Source organism: Canis lupus, chromosome 8 (genome assembly GCF_048164855.1).
Source record: "Canis lupus baileyi chromosome 8, mCanLup2.hap1, whole genome shotgun sequence".
Classification (NCBI taxonomy): domain Eukaryota; kingdom Metazoa; phylum Chordata; class Mammalia; order Carnivora; family Canidae; genus Canis; species Canis lupus.
The window spans coordinates 53,680,746-53,694,858 of record NC_132845.1 but is presented as its reverse complement, the minus strand read 5'-3'; the positions used below and the strand labels follow the sequence as shown (position 1 = coordinate 53,694,858).

General features: G+C 37.5%; 1 protein-coding gene across 1 annotated transcript in view; it reads right to left on the bottom strand.

Annotated features, from left to right (window-relative positions):
- LOC140639190 (phospholipid-transporting ATPase ABCA3-like) overlaps positions 1-14,113 on the bottom strand; it is a 136,316-nt gene that overhangs the window by 100,494 nt on the left and 21,709 nt on the right. Inside the window, exon 5 of the mRNA XM_072837688.1 lies at positions 12,945-13,204. Coding sequence (XP_072693789.1) covers positions 12,945-13,204 — 260 coding nt within the window. The remainder of the gene's footprint in view (positions 1-12,944; positions 13,205-14,113) is intronic.

Sequence of the window (14,113 nt, the reverse complement as noted above, 5' to 3'; positions counted from 1 at the left end):
AAATAACTCAGAGAAGGCAATTACTCTATGGTTTCAATTAAACGTGGAATACAAACAAACAAAACCTTCAAGCTCATAGATACAGAGAAGATTGGTGATTGCCAAAGGTGGAAAAGGGGGAATGGGCTAAATGGGTGAAGGGGCCCAAAAGGTACAAACTTTCCATTATAAGATTAAAAAGTCATGGTGACTTAATGGACAGCATAATGACTATAGTTAATAATGCTACACTGCATATCTGAAAGTTGCTTAGAGAGTAGATCTTAAAAGTCCTCATCACAAGAAAAAAAATTATTTTGTAACTATAGTTTGACCGATGTTAACTAGACTTATGGTGATCATTTCACAATGTATACAAATATTGAATCATATTACACACCTGAAACTAATAAATAAAATGTTACATGTCAGTTATACTCCAATAAAAAGTCAATGAAATCACAAGTGAATTATATGAAAATATCAACAAAATTGACAAGTTTTTGGCTAGACTGACTAAAAAAATGAGAGAAGACTCAAATTACTAAAACCAAAACACTACTTCTGGTTTTGCAGAAATAAAAATAATCTATTAAAGCATACTATGAGCAACTGTATGCCAAAAAAATGAGATAGCCTATACAAAATGGACAAATTCCTAGAAACACAGTCTCCCAAGACTGAATCTTGAAGAAAGAAAATCTGAAGAGCTCACTAATCAAAAACTTCCAACAAAGAACATTCCTGGACCAGAAGGCTGTACTGGTGAATTCTATCAAATATTTCAAAGAGGCAGCTGGGTGGTTCAGTCAGTTAAGCATCCAACTCCTGGTTTTGGCTCAGGTCATAATCTTAGGGTTGTGAGATTGAGCTACTAAGTCAGGCTTTACACTGGGCATGTAGCATGCTTAATATTCTCTCTCCCTCCCTTCTACCACTCCCCGCCCCACCCCTCTCTTCTCCCTTTCTTGTGTGCATGTATGTATGCAAAAAATAAAGCAAAATAAAACCCAAATTTTTCAAAAAGAATAAACAATAATCCTTTCTCAAACTCTTCCAAAAACTTGAAGAGGAGGGAACTCATAAGTCCAGGAGTCAGATACACAAGAAAATAAACTACAGACCATTATCCTTTATGAATACTGACTCAAAAATTTTCAACAAAATAGTACCAAACCAAATTCAGCAGCATATTGAAAGAATTATATATCATGATCACATATGACCTATTCTTGGAATGCAAGGAGGGTTTAACATACAAAATTAATCAATATAGTACACCACATTCAGAGAAAACACATGATCATCTCGATTGATGCAGAAATTCAAAACTGATAAAACAGTCAACAAACTAGAAATAGACGGGCATTTCTTCAACTAACAGAGGTCATTTATTATTTATTTATTGAAGATTTTTAATTTATTTATTCATGAGAGACACAGAGACAGAGAGAGAGGCAGAGACACAGGCAAAGGGAGAAGCAGGCCCCATGCAGGGAGCCCGAGGTGGGACTCGATCCCGGGTCTCCAGGATCATGCCCCAGGCCAAAGACGGCACTAAACCACTGAGCCACTAGGGCTGCCCAACAGAGGTCATTTAAAAAAATAACAGTTAACATCATACTCTTTTTACCTAAGATCAAGGGAAAAGCAAGGATGCTAGCTTTTACTGCTTCTATTCAACATAGTATTAGAAATTCTAACCAGAGCAATTAGGAAAAAAATATATTAAAGGCATCCAAATTGGAAAGGAAGAAGTAAAAGTATCTCTGTTTGCAGTATGAGACAATCTTACATGCAAACCAGATTCCATGCCTAAAAATGTCAGTATTAATAAGTGACTCATCAAAGTAGGAGAATACAAAGTCAACACACAAAAATCGGTTGAACTTCTATACCAATGAGCAATCTAAAATGGAAATTAGGAAAACAATTCCATTACAATAGCATCAAAAAGAATAAAATACTTAGGAATAAACTTAGCCGAGGAGGAGAAAGATTTATACAATTAAAACAATGAAGAGTAAAAGATTTCTACATTTTTGAGGCCAATACACTTCCAGAAAATAAGAAAATATTAGAAAATTAGATAAAATTAGGGAAAAAATGGTGAAATAAAGAGCAAACAGAAATTTCATACATTGCTAATGGAAGTGGAAATTGTTAAAACTTTATTGGCAAACTTTGGGACTATAAAGTTAAATATGCATACTCTAACATTCAGGAAAAAATGTATGATATATTAATAGAAGCATTATTTATAATACCCAAACTCCAAACACTAAAGGAGAATAGGTAAATTGTGACAGTTATACTATGGAATCTTAAACTGAGTTATACTTATGTAACTCAATGAATATAAATGAACTACAGGTACAAATTCACCTGAGAGAATGACACAGACACAACATAATACAGCACCATGATTCCATTTATCAAGTACAGGATAGACAGAACTAAGTCATAATATTATAAATCAGGTTAGTGTATACTTTGGGGGAAATGTTTTGAGGGGAACACAACAGACTTCTAGAGTGTTGGCATGGTTTTATTTCTTATGGGGTCATGATAAAATGGGCATACTATATGATAACCCATTCAACTCTACTACAATCGTCTGAATGTCAGTGTCTCCTCAAAATTCCTAAATTGAAAACCTAGTTCCCAATGTGATAGCACTTTGAGGTGGGGCACCTGAGAGATAATTAGGTGATGAGGACTGAGCCCTCATGAATCGGATTAGTGCCCTCATAAAGGAGACCCCAGAGAGCTCGCATTCCTTTTGTCAAATGAGGAGACGGTGATGCAGTGCCATCTATGAATCACAGAGTGGATTCTTCATCAGACATTTTGAATCTGCTGGCACCTTGATCTTAGATTTTCCAGATTCCAGAACTAAAAGAAATAAATTTTTATGGTTTATAAGCCATATATATTTTGATATTTTTGTTGGAGTAGCCTGAATGGATTAAAACACATACACTCATGACTTGTACTCTTTTCTGTGTATATGTAGCTATACTTCAATGAAATTTTTTTGAAAAATGAAATATAAATATTTTAAGTCATAACATGACATTTCTATATCATCTTCTGGGGACTCAAAGGAAGGAAGTGTTAAATTATAATAGAGAATTAAAGAGAGATAATCAATAAGGAGATGGCAGCTATAACACCTGAGACAAGTAAGTTAACTGTGTTTCACCAATCAGAAAACAGAGAGGAAAGCATTACAGTCAGAGGAAACATAAACATAAAGGAAGTTTCAAAAAAGGCCATTCGTTTTGGCTGGGAGGAAAGGTATTATGTTTTCTTGTTCTCAGTGAAAAACAATTCTGGAAGGGACTATAAGAGGTCATTTAAAATTTTTTTTTTCAGCAATCAGAAATTGGTTTAAAAAATCACAATTTTTTTTAGATTCTACATATAAGTGAAATCATATGGTAACTGTCTTTTCTCTGACTTATATCACTGAGCATAATACCCTTTGTGTCTATCCATGCTGTCACAAATGGAAAGATCTCACTTTTTTATGGCTGAGTAATATTCCATTGTATCTATATACAGCATCTTCTTTATTCATTCTTCTATAGCTGGACAACAAACAAATGAACAAAAACAAAGACACCCATAAATACAGAGAACTGATGATTGCCAGAGAGGAGAGTGGAAGGATGAGAAAATGGGTGAAGAGGAGTTGCTGGGAGGTACAGGTTTCCAGTTATCACATGAGTAAGTAAGGGGAAAGACAGGTACAGCATAGGGAATATAGTCGATGGTACTGTAATAGCATTTCATGGTGACAGATGGTAGTCACACTTGTTCTGGGCAGATGTAAATCTGCCCAATCACTATGCTGTACAGCTGAAACTAATAGAACCCTGTGTATCAACAATACTGCCATAAAGGGAGATTAATTCAGGAAAGATGGTGGAGGAGTAGGGTCCTCACCTCACCTGGCCCCACCAACTTACCTAGATAACTTTCAAACAATCTTGAAAACCTATGAATTCGACCTGAGATTTAAAGAAAGAATAGCCAGAAAGCTACAGAGAGAAGAGTTTTCACTTCTAACAAGGTAGGAAGATGGGAAAAAATGAAATAAAAATGAATCAAGTTGGGGAGGGGCACCGCGAGGAGCCCAGCTAAGGCCAGGTGGCGAGAGCCTCCAGGACAGGAAACCCCAGCCCCGGAGAAGCAAGAACTTTTAAAACTCTGCACTGGATTCTTCCCGGACAGAAAAGTGCTCAGCAGGGAAACTGGGCAGAATTGCAGGAGGGGCAGTGGAGCCTCCAGTCTCCTGGAGTCACTAATAGAGGAAGTGCACCAGGGGAAAGCGCACCACGAACCGAGGGCTGACCTTGGTAAAGGTCTGCCATGAGCACTCGGCACCGGGGAGAAGCCAGTCGGTTAGGCGGGCAGCTCTGGACAGAGGTGTCTCGGCAGCCGCAACCCCGGAAGCGTGATTCCAGCACCGCAGAGCCCTGGATCCCAGGGCGCCAAGCCAGCGGACACAGCCCATGATCCTGCACTCCCCCCAGGACAGGCGGAGATGGGGAGGGCACGAGACAGCGAGGACTCTCCTGCTGCTGGGCGCCCCCGAGCTGTGCAGATCAGAGCCCCCCTGCCGGCCCGGGAGCATCTAGGCCATTGCGGACTGGGAGACTGCGTTAGTTACTGTGGGAAGCTGACTCCAGAGCTGGAGACCTGGCCGCCACCATTGTGGTTGCTCCTCCTTGTTTCACCCTCTGCCTGGGAGAGATGGGACCGCCAGGGAGCAGGGGCCTCCAAGGTAAACAGCTCCCACTGAGCCCAGCACCCAGCGGGGGTGGGGCATCTCCGCCAAGTACACAAACCTGAGAATCAGCACGGCAGACCCTCCCCGAGAAGACCAGCTGGAAGAACAGGGGAAGAGCATATCCTTGACCAAGCAGCACTGGAAAGCTCCAGAGGAAGTCAGGGATTTACAGTATATAGAACCAAAGGATACCCCTCCATTTTTTTCCTTTTACCAGTACAATTAATTTTTATATCAGACTATAAATTTCCAACATTTTTTCTCTTTTCCCACCCTAACTACAATCTTTTACCACTCTTAATTTTTAAGTTGCTTCCTTTTTGACTTTCATATTTCTATAATTACATGTCTTAGATAGATTTTTTACTTCAGGATTCCCTTCAACATACTCAACTTATTTTTGGGAGATATACATGTTTTTGTTTTGTTTTGTTTTGTGTTCTTTGTTTTCTCTGCCTCATTTTGTTCTACAATGGCAGAAGTTAATACCTTCTAAAACATGACCAGCATGCACCCAGAACCAAGTGGTATACCATGCTGGTTCACTCTGTGAGATTATATTCTCTCTTCATTCCCAGTCTGCCCCTGTTTTATCTCATTTATGTTTTTGTGGACAATGCTGGGGCTCTCTACAAGTATTTCTTGTTTATATAAATTTGGGACTGGTCATCTTCTAACATACAGAACTTAATATACTCAGAACCAAGAGGATCGCATTCTAGGATCCTCAGGTAGACTACATTCTCCCTCCACTACAACTTCGTCACCACCACTATCTCCGAGTCCCCCTCCTTTTTTTGTTTTCTTCTCCTTTCTTTTTTCTTTTTTTCCTCTTTACTTTTGCTTTTTCTCTCTTTTTCTTCTTCTTCTTTGGGATTCTTGGGCTTTTATTTTTTACTACATTGTTTTAAAATTTGTTTTTCTCTTTAGTGGTCCTCTTGTTTAATTTCGTTCTGATCTTTCTTTTCAATTGCAGGTCTCTGACCTCATCACAATCATCGGGGGTGAAATTTACCTAGGTCGTGTTTGATATTCTTGACTCAACCACTCACACAGGCACTCTACACTGAGCAAAATGACTAAAAGGAGGAACTCACCCCCCCCCAAAAAAAGAATAAGAAACAGTACTCTCTGCCACAGATTTACAGAATTTGGATTACAATTCGATGACAGAAAGCCAATTCAGAAGCAAAATTTTAAGCTACTGGTGGCTCTGGAAAAAAGTTAAAGGATTCAAGAGACTTCATGACTGCAGAATTTAGACCTAATAGGCTAAAATTAAAAATCAATTAAATGAGATGCAATCCAAACTAGAGATCCTAAACAAAAGGGTTAATTGGGTGGAAGAAAAGTGAGTGACACAGAAGACAAGTTGATGGAAACCAAGGAAGCAGAGGAAAAAAGAGAAAAACAATTAAAAGACCATGAGGAAATGTTAAAGGAAATAAATGATAGCCTCAGAGGAAGCATCTACATATAATTGGGGTTCCAGAAATCACCATGAGGGCCAGAGGGCCAGAAAGCATATTTGAACAAATCATAGCTGAGAACTTCCCTAATTTGGGAAAGGAAACAGGCATTCAAATCCAGGAGATAGAGAGGACCCCCCCATAATCAATAAAAACCATTCAACACCTCGACATTTAATAGTGAAGCTTGCAAAATCCAAAGATAAAGAAAAAATCCTTAAAGCAATGAGAGACAAGAGATCCCTAACTTATATGGAAAGAAGTATTAGGTTAACAGCAGACCTCTCCACAGAGACCTGGCAGGCCAAAAAGGTCTGGCAGGATATATTCAGGGTCCTAAATTAGAAGAATATGCAGCCAAGAATATTCTATCCACCAAGGCTCTCATTCAGAATAGAAGGAGAGATAAGGAGCTTCCAGATAGGCAGAAACTGAAAGAATATGTGACCACCAAACCAGCTCTGCAAGAAATATTAAGGGACCCTGTAAAAGAAAAAGGAGGCCCAAAGAAATAATCCACAAAAACAAGGACTGAATAGGTAATACAATGACAGTAAATTCATTATCTTTCAATAGTTACTCTGAACGTGAATGGGCTAAGTGATCCCATCAAAAGATTAAGGGTATTGGACTGGATTAAAAAGCAAGACCCATCTATTTTCTGTCTATAAGAGACTCATTTTAGACATAAGGACATCTACAGCCTGAAAATGAAAGATTGGAGAACCATTTACCATTCAAATCGTCCTCAAAGGAAGCTGAGGTAGCAATCCTCATATCAGATAAATTAAAGTTTATCCTAAAGACTGTAGTAAGAAATGAAAAGGAACACTATATCATATTTAAAGGGTCTATCCAACAAGAGAACCTAACAATCATGATATTTATGCCCCTAATGTGGGAGCTGCCAAGTATATCAATAACCACAGTAAAGACATATTTAGATAATAAAACACTAATAGTAGACTTCAACACGTCACTTTCTGCAAATGACAGATCTTCTAAACACAACATCTCCAAAGAAACAAGGGCCTTAAATGATACACTGGACACACATACATCACAGATGTATACAGAACTTTGCATCAAAACACAACTGAATACACATTCTTCTCAAGTTCACATGGAACTTTCTCCAGAATACACCACATACTGGGTCACAAATCAGGTCTTAACCAATACCAAAAGATTGGGATTGTTCCCTGCATATTTTCAGACCATAATGCTTTGAAACTAGAACTCAATCACAAGAAATTTGGAAGAAACTCAAACAGGTGGAGGTTAAAGAGCATCCTACTAAAAGATGAATGGGTCAGCCAGGGAATTAGAGAAGAATTAAAAAGATTCATGAAAACTAATGAGAATGAAGATACAACCGTTCAAAATCTTTGGGATACAGCAAACACAGTCCTAAGAAGGAAATACATCACAATACAAGCATCCCTCAAAAAATTGGGAAAAAACCTCAAATACACAAGCTAACCTCACACCTAAAGGAACTGGAGAAAGAACAGCAAGTAAAACCTACACCAAGCAGAAGAATAGAGTTAATAAAGATTCGAGCAGAACTCAATGAAATAGAGACCAGAAGAACTGTAGAACATCAGCCATTAGAAACGACAAATACCCACCATTTGCTTCAACGTGGATGGAACTGGAGGGTATTATGCTGAGTGAAATAAGTCAATTGGAGAAGGACAAACAGTGTATGTTCTCATTCATTTGGGGAATATAAATAATAGTGAAAGGGAATATAAGGGAAGGGAGAAGAAATGTGTGGGAAATATCAGAAAGGGAGACAGAACATAAAGACTCCTAACTCTGGGAAACGAACTAGGGGTGGTGGAAGGGGAGGAGGGCGGGGGATGGGGGTGAGTGGGTGACGGGCACTGAGGGGGACACTTGACGGGATGAGCACTGGGTGTTATTCTGTATGTTGGTAAATTGAACACCAATAAAAAATTATTTTATTAAAAAAAACTGAGAGTTGGTTCTTTGAAAGAATTGATAGATAAACCATTAGCCAGCCCTTTTAAAAACAAAAAACACTCGAATTAATAAAATCATGAATGAAAGAGGTAATATTACAACCAATACCAAGGAAATACAAACAAGTTAAAAAATATATATTATGAGCAGATATACAGCAATAACTTAGGGAATCTAGAAGAAATGGACACATTTTTAGAAAACCGCAAGCTACCAAAAGTGGAACAGGAAGAATTAAAAAACCTCAATGGGCTAATAACCAGGGAGGAAATTGAAGCAGTCATCAAAAACCTCCCAAGACACAAAAGTCCAGGGCCAGAAGGCTTCCCAGGGGAATTCTATCAAATGTTTAAAGAAGAAACTGAAGTAAGTCAGTCAGAGAAGGACAAACATTATATGTTCTCATTCATTTGGGGAATATAAATAATAGTGAAAGGGAATATAAGGGAAGGGAGAAGAAATGTGTGGGAAATATCAGAAAGGGAGACAGAACGTAAAGACTGCTAACTCTGGGAAACGAACTAGGGGTGGTAGAAGGGGAGGAGGGCGGGGGGTGGGAGTGAATGGGTGACAGGCACTGGGGGTTATTCTGTCTGTTAGTAAATTGAACACCAATAAAAAATAAATTAAAAAAAAAAGAAAAACAATACCTATTCTACTAAAGATGTTCCGAAGGATAGAAGGGGATGGAATACTTCCAAACTCATTTTATGAGACAAAGACCCCACCAAAAAGGAGAATTAAATACCAATATCCCTGATGAACACAGATACAAAATTCTCAACAAGATACTAGGCAACAGGATCCAACAGTACATTAAGAAGATTATTCACCATGATCAACTGGGATTTATCCCCAGGATCCAAGAGTAGTTAAACACTCCTAAAACAAAGTGATAGATCACATCAACAAGAGAAAAAACAAGAAGTATATGATCCTCTCAATAGATGCAGAGAAAGTAATTGACAAAATATAGCATCTATTCCTGATCAAAACTCTTCAGAGTGTAGGGATAGAGGGAATATTCCTCAGCATCTTAAGAACCATCTACAAAAAGCCCACAGTAAATATCATTCTCAATGGGGAAACACTGGGAGCCTTTCCCCTAAGATCAGGAACATGACAGGGATGTCCACTCTCACCACTGCTATTCAACATAGTACTAGAAGTCCTAGCCTCAACAATCAGGCAACAAAAAGAAATAAAAGGCATTCAAATTGGCAAAGAAGAAGTCAAACTCTCCCTCTTCGCAGATGACATGATACTGTACATAGAAAACCCAAAAGTCTCCACCCCAAGATTGCTAGAACTCATACAGCAATTCAGCAATGTGGCAGGATACAAAATCAATGCCCAGAAATCAGTGGCATTTCTATACACTAACAATGAGACTGGAGAAAGAGAAATTAAGGAGTCAATCCCATTTACAATTGCACCCAAAAGCATAAGATACCTAGGAATAAACCTAACCAAAGAGGTAAAAAAAAAACCCCTAAAAACTACAGAACACTTCTGAAAGAAACTGAGGAAGACATAAAGAGATGGGAAAATAGCCCATGCTCATGGATTGGAAGAATTAGTATTGTGAAAATGTGTATGCTACCCAGGGCAATTTACACGTTCAATGCAATCCTTATCAAAATACCATGGACTTTCTTCAGAGAGTTGGAACAGATAATCTTAAGATTAGTGTGGAATCAGAATAACCAGGAGAATATTGAAAAAGAAAACCATAGCTGGGGGCATAACAATGCCGGGTTTCAAGTTGTACTACAGAGCTGTGATCATCAAGATAGTGTGGTACTGGCACAAAAACAGACACATAGATCAATGGAACAGAATAGAGAATCCAGAAATGGACCCTCAACTCTATAGTCAACTAATATTTGACAAAGCAGGAAAGACTATCCACTGGAAAAAGGACAGTCTCTTCAATAAATGGTGCTGGGAAAACTGGACATCCACATGCAGAAGAATGAAACTGGATCATTATCTTACACCATACACAAAGATAAACTCAAAATGGATGAAAGATCTAAATGTGAGACAAGATTCCATCAAAATCCTAGAGGAGAACACAGGCAACACCTTTTTTGAACTTAGCCACAGTAATTTCTCGCAAGATACATATATGAAAGCAAGGGAAACAAAAGCAAAAATGAATTATTGGGACTTAATCAAGGTAAAAAGCTTCTGCGCAGCAAAAGAAACAGTCAAGAAAACTAAAAGACAACCTACAGAATGGGATAAGATATTTGCAAATGACATTAGAAAAAGGGCTAATATCCAAGATATATAAAGAACTTATCAAACTCAACAGCAAAGAGACAAACAATCCAATCATGAAATGGGTGAAAGACATGAACAGAAATTTCACCAAAGAAGTCCTACACATGGCCAACAAGCACATGAGAAGATGCTCTCATCACTTGCCATCAGGGAAATAGAAATCAAAACCTCAATGAGATACCACCTCACACCAGTGAGAATGGTGAAAATTAACAAGACTGGAAGCAACAAATGTTGGAGAGGATGTGGAGAAAGGGGAACCCTCCCGCACTGTTGGTGGGAACGTGAACTGGTGCAGCCACTCTGGAATACTCTGTGGAGGTTCATCAAAGAGTTAAAAATAGAGCTACCTTACAACCCAGCAATTGCACTGCTGGGGATTTACCCCAAAGATACAGATGCAGTGAAACAGCAGAACACCCACACCCCAATGTTTATAGCAGCAATGTTCACAATAGTCAAACTGTGGAAGAAGCCTCGGTGTCCATCAATAGATGAATGGGTAAAGGAGATGTGGTATATGTATATAATGAATATTACTCCCCCATTAGAAATTATGAATATCCACCATTGCTTTGATGTGGATGGAACTGGAGGGTATTATGCTGAGTAAGTAAGTCAATCAGAGACGGAAAACCATTATATGGTTTCATTCATATGGGGACTATAAAAAATAGTGAAAGGGATTATAGGGGAAAGGAGAGAAAATGAGTGGGAAATATCAGAGAGGGTGACAGAACATGAGTGCCTCCTTAACTCAGAACGAACAAGGGATAGTGGAAGGTGAGGTGGGCAGGGGGATGGGGTGACTGGGTGACAGGCACCGAGGGGGCCACTTAACGGAATGAACATTGGGAGTTACACTATATGTTGGAAATCAAACTCCAATAAAAAATATATCCCAAAAAACAATACTGCCATAAAAAAACTTCTTAAATCACGGAATCACAAAATCTTGGAATTGATTTGTATCCAAATTCATCTAGACATAATTTCACAGGATTATTTCTTTGTAGCTCTCTTTATTCCAGAGATGTTTGAGGGCAACTGGCATTTAAATTATCTTTATAAACAACAATGATAACAAGGTGAAGAGTAGGTAGGGGCCAAATATAAGAAAATGTATATGCTTAAGTGGATTTTATTCAGCAGAGAGCAAAGATACATTCATCCTTAAATTTTGTTTATAGTCATTTGTGTTACAGGACAATTACTCTAGCAACAATGTGCAAGGTTAATTCAGAGGACAGCTGAGGGGTGGTGAGACTTGTGACAAGAGCCTTGAGTGAGAAGAGGTGGATGGTAAGAAACAACGTAGGACTGATCTGTGAAGTGGTGTGGTCACTAAGAAAGGGAAGAGAGAAAATGACATGATTCACGATGACACGAGGAAACTAGTGAAATGGAGAGATGGCTGATGTTAACAGCCACATCTAATAGCTATTGAGGGATTACTAGGTGCCTGGAAATGTACCAAACATTCAACATGTTTTCCTCCTTGACACTTCACAATCTCAGGCCTAGGTGCTTTGATAGTGATGATTTTTTACATAATACCTAGCTTAATATCATGACCACCTTGCAAATTAGTAATTGTACTCAACTTATATCTGACAAAAAAAGCTAGAAAAGTTATACGACATTTCAAAGTCAACAAATAATAGACGTAGAATTCAAATCTATGATTTATAAAGTTCCTGAAACAAATTAAGCAATAAATCAATTATATATAAGTATATAAATCATCTCTCCCTCTCTATATATTTAATATATTATATATTAATTATAAATATGTAATATATATTTAACATATATATAACATTAATAATTGGTTAAATGACTATATTTTGAACTGCAAAGAGTCTGGCCATAAAACAACTTGGTCTCTACCCAGACACGGAAATTCTGAAGGGGACTATAAGAGGACATTTAGAGAAAAAAAAATCAGAAATTAGAAAAACTAATCACAGAATTACAGAATCTTTTTTTTATTTTTTTATTTTTTATTTTTATAATAAATTTATTTTTTATTGGTGTTCAATTTACCAACATACAGAATAACACCCAGTGCTCAATCTTGAAATTTACTTGTATCTAAATTCATCAAGACAATTCCACAAGCCCAGTGGATTACTTTTTTTGCAACTCACCTGTTTCAGAGAGATTTTAGAGCATTTGGCATTTAAATTCTATTTGTAATAATCTTGTAATCTTCTAGAGATAAACTGAAGAATTTCAATAAAAACAAAATTTGAGAAAACTCCCAAAAGAAATAAGTGCTTACTTTCTGACTGCTAGTGAAACATAACCATCTACCAGCGCTGAGAGTGTAAAAATAATCCAAGTCTCCACAAAAATTTATGCTACAGACCCAACTTTTTCTACAGAAGTTCTATTTACCGCAAGAAAAGTAGAGTTACCTTCAATCTGTTTTCCTTTTCCCACACAATAGCCTGAGTGAGGGTAAGATGATTCATAGAGAAGATAAATAAGATTACTAAAGGGATGAAAATACCAAAAAAGGTAAAGAAGTAATCATGAGAATATGCTGGATATGGAAATCTCTGAACAAAGACAGTGACGTCTTGAAATAGCTTTCGTGTAGCCGTGTGGTTATAGTATTTCATGATGGCCCGATCCAAGGCATGCTGCATAACCAGGAACCCTTCAGTGATATACCCTAAACGAGAAAACAAGGATTGCTAAGTACAACAGAACAAGAAATAGCTGAACTGAACAAAGAGAAAGGTAATTAAAGTATATCAAAAACAAACAACAAAGTTAATTCTTGTAAAGAGGCCCTTGTTATAAGCTAAATTTCACAGAGCAGCTGTTATGTTTCCCAATGCAAATACATAATAAATACTTTTTTATTATTCAAAAAAATTTTTACCTGAGTATAGTTGACACACAATGTCACATTAGTTTCAGGTGTACAATGTAGTGATTCAACATGTTTACACCTTATGCCATGCTTACCACAAGTGTAGATACCATTTGTCACCATACAATGCTATTACAATACAATTGACTATATTCCTTATGCTGTGCCTTTTATTCCCATGACGTATTTATTCCTTAACTGGAAGCCTGTATCTCCCATTCCCCTTCACCCACTCTGCCCATCCCCTCCTCCTCTCTGGCAATCATCAGTTTTTCTCTGTATTTACAGGTCTGATTCTGCTTTTTATTTATTCATTTATGTTTTTTTTAGATTCTTTTTAAAAGGATCCTAATTCCCAGCTTCTTAGAAAGTAAAATATTGTATGAAATTACAGAGCTGCTTTCTGCAATTGAATAAACTATTGCATAGGTAAAGACTTTAATTTGGTACCTCTGACATTTGAAAACTTAAGTGAAGTTCATACCGAGTTATATGAGCTGATGTCCACTAAAGCAGAACTGCTCAATGTGGTCCTTGGATCTGTGGCATTATGTAAATAGTTTCTGTTACATACGTTTAGTATAAAAATGAGCAAACACCTAAAAATTTTTATCAAAGTCTGGCATTGCCATGTCATTTAAAAACAATTTTCTACTCATCTATATAAGTTTTTTATTGATTTTGAATGGAATCTGTATTACATTT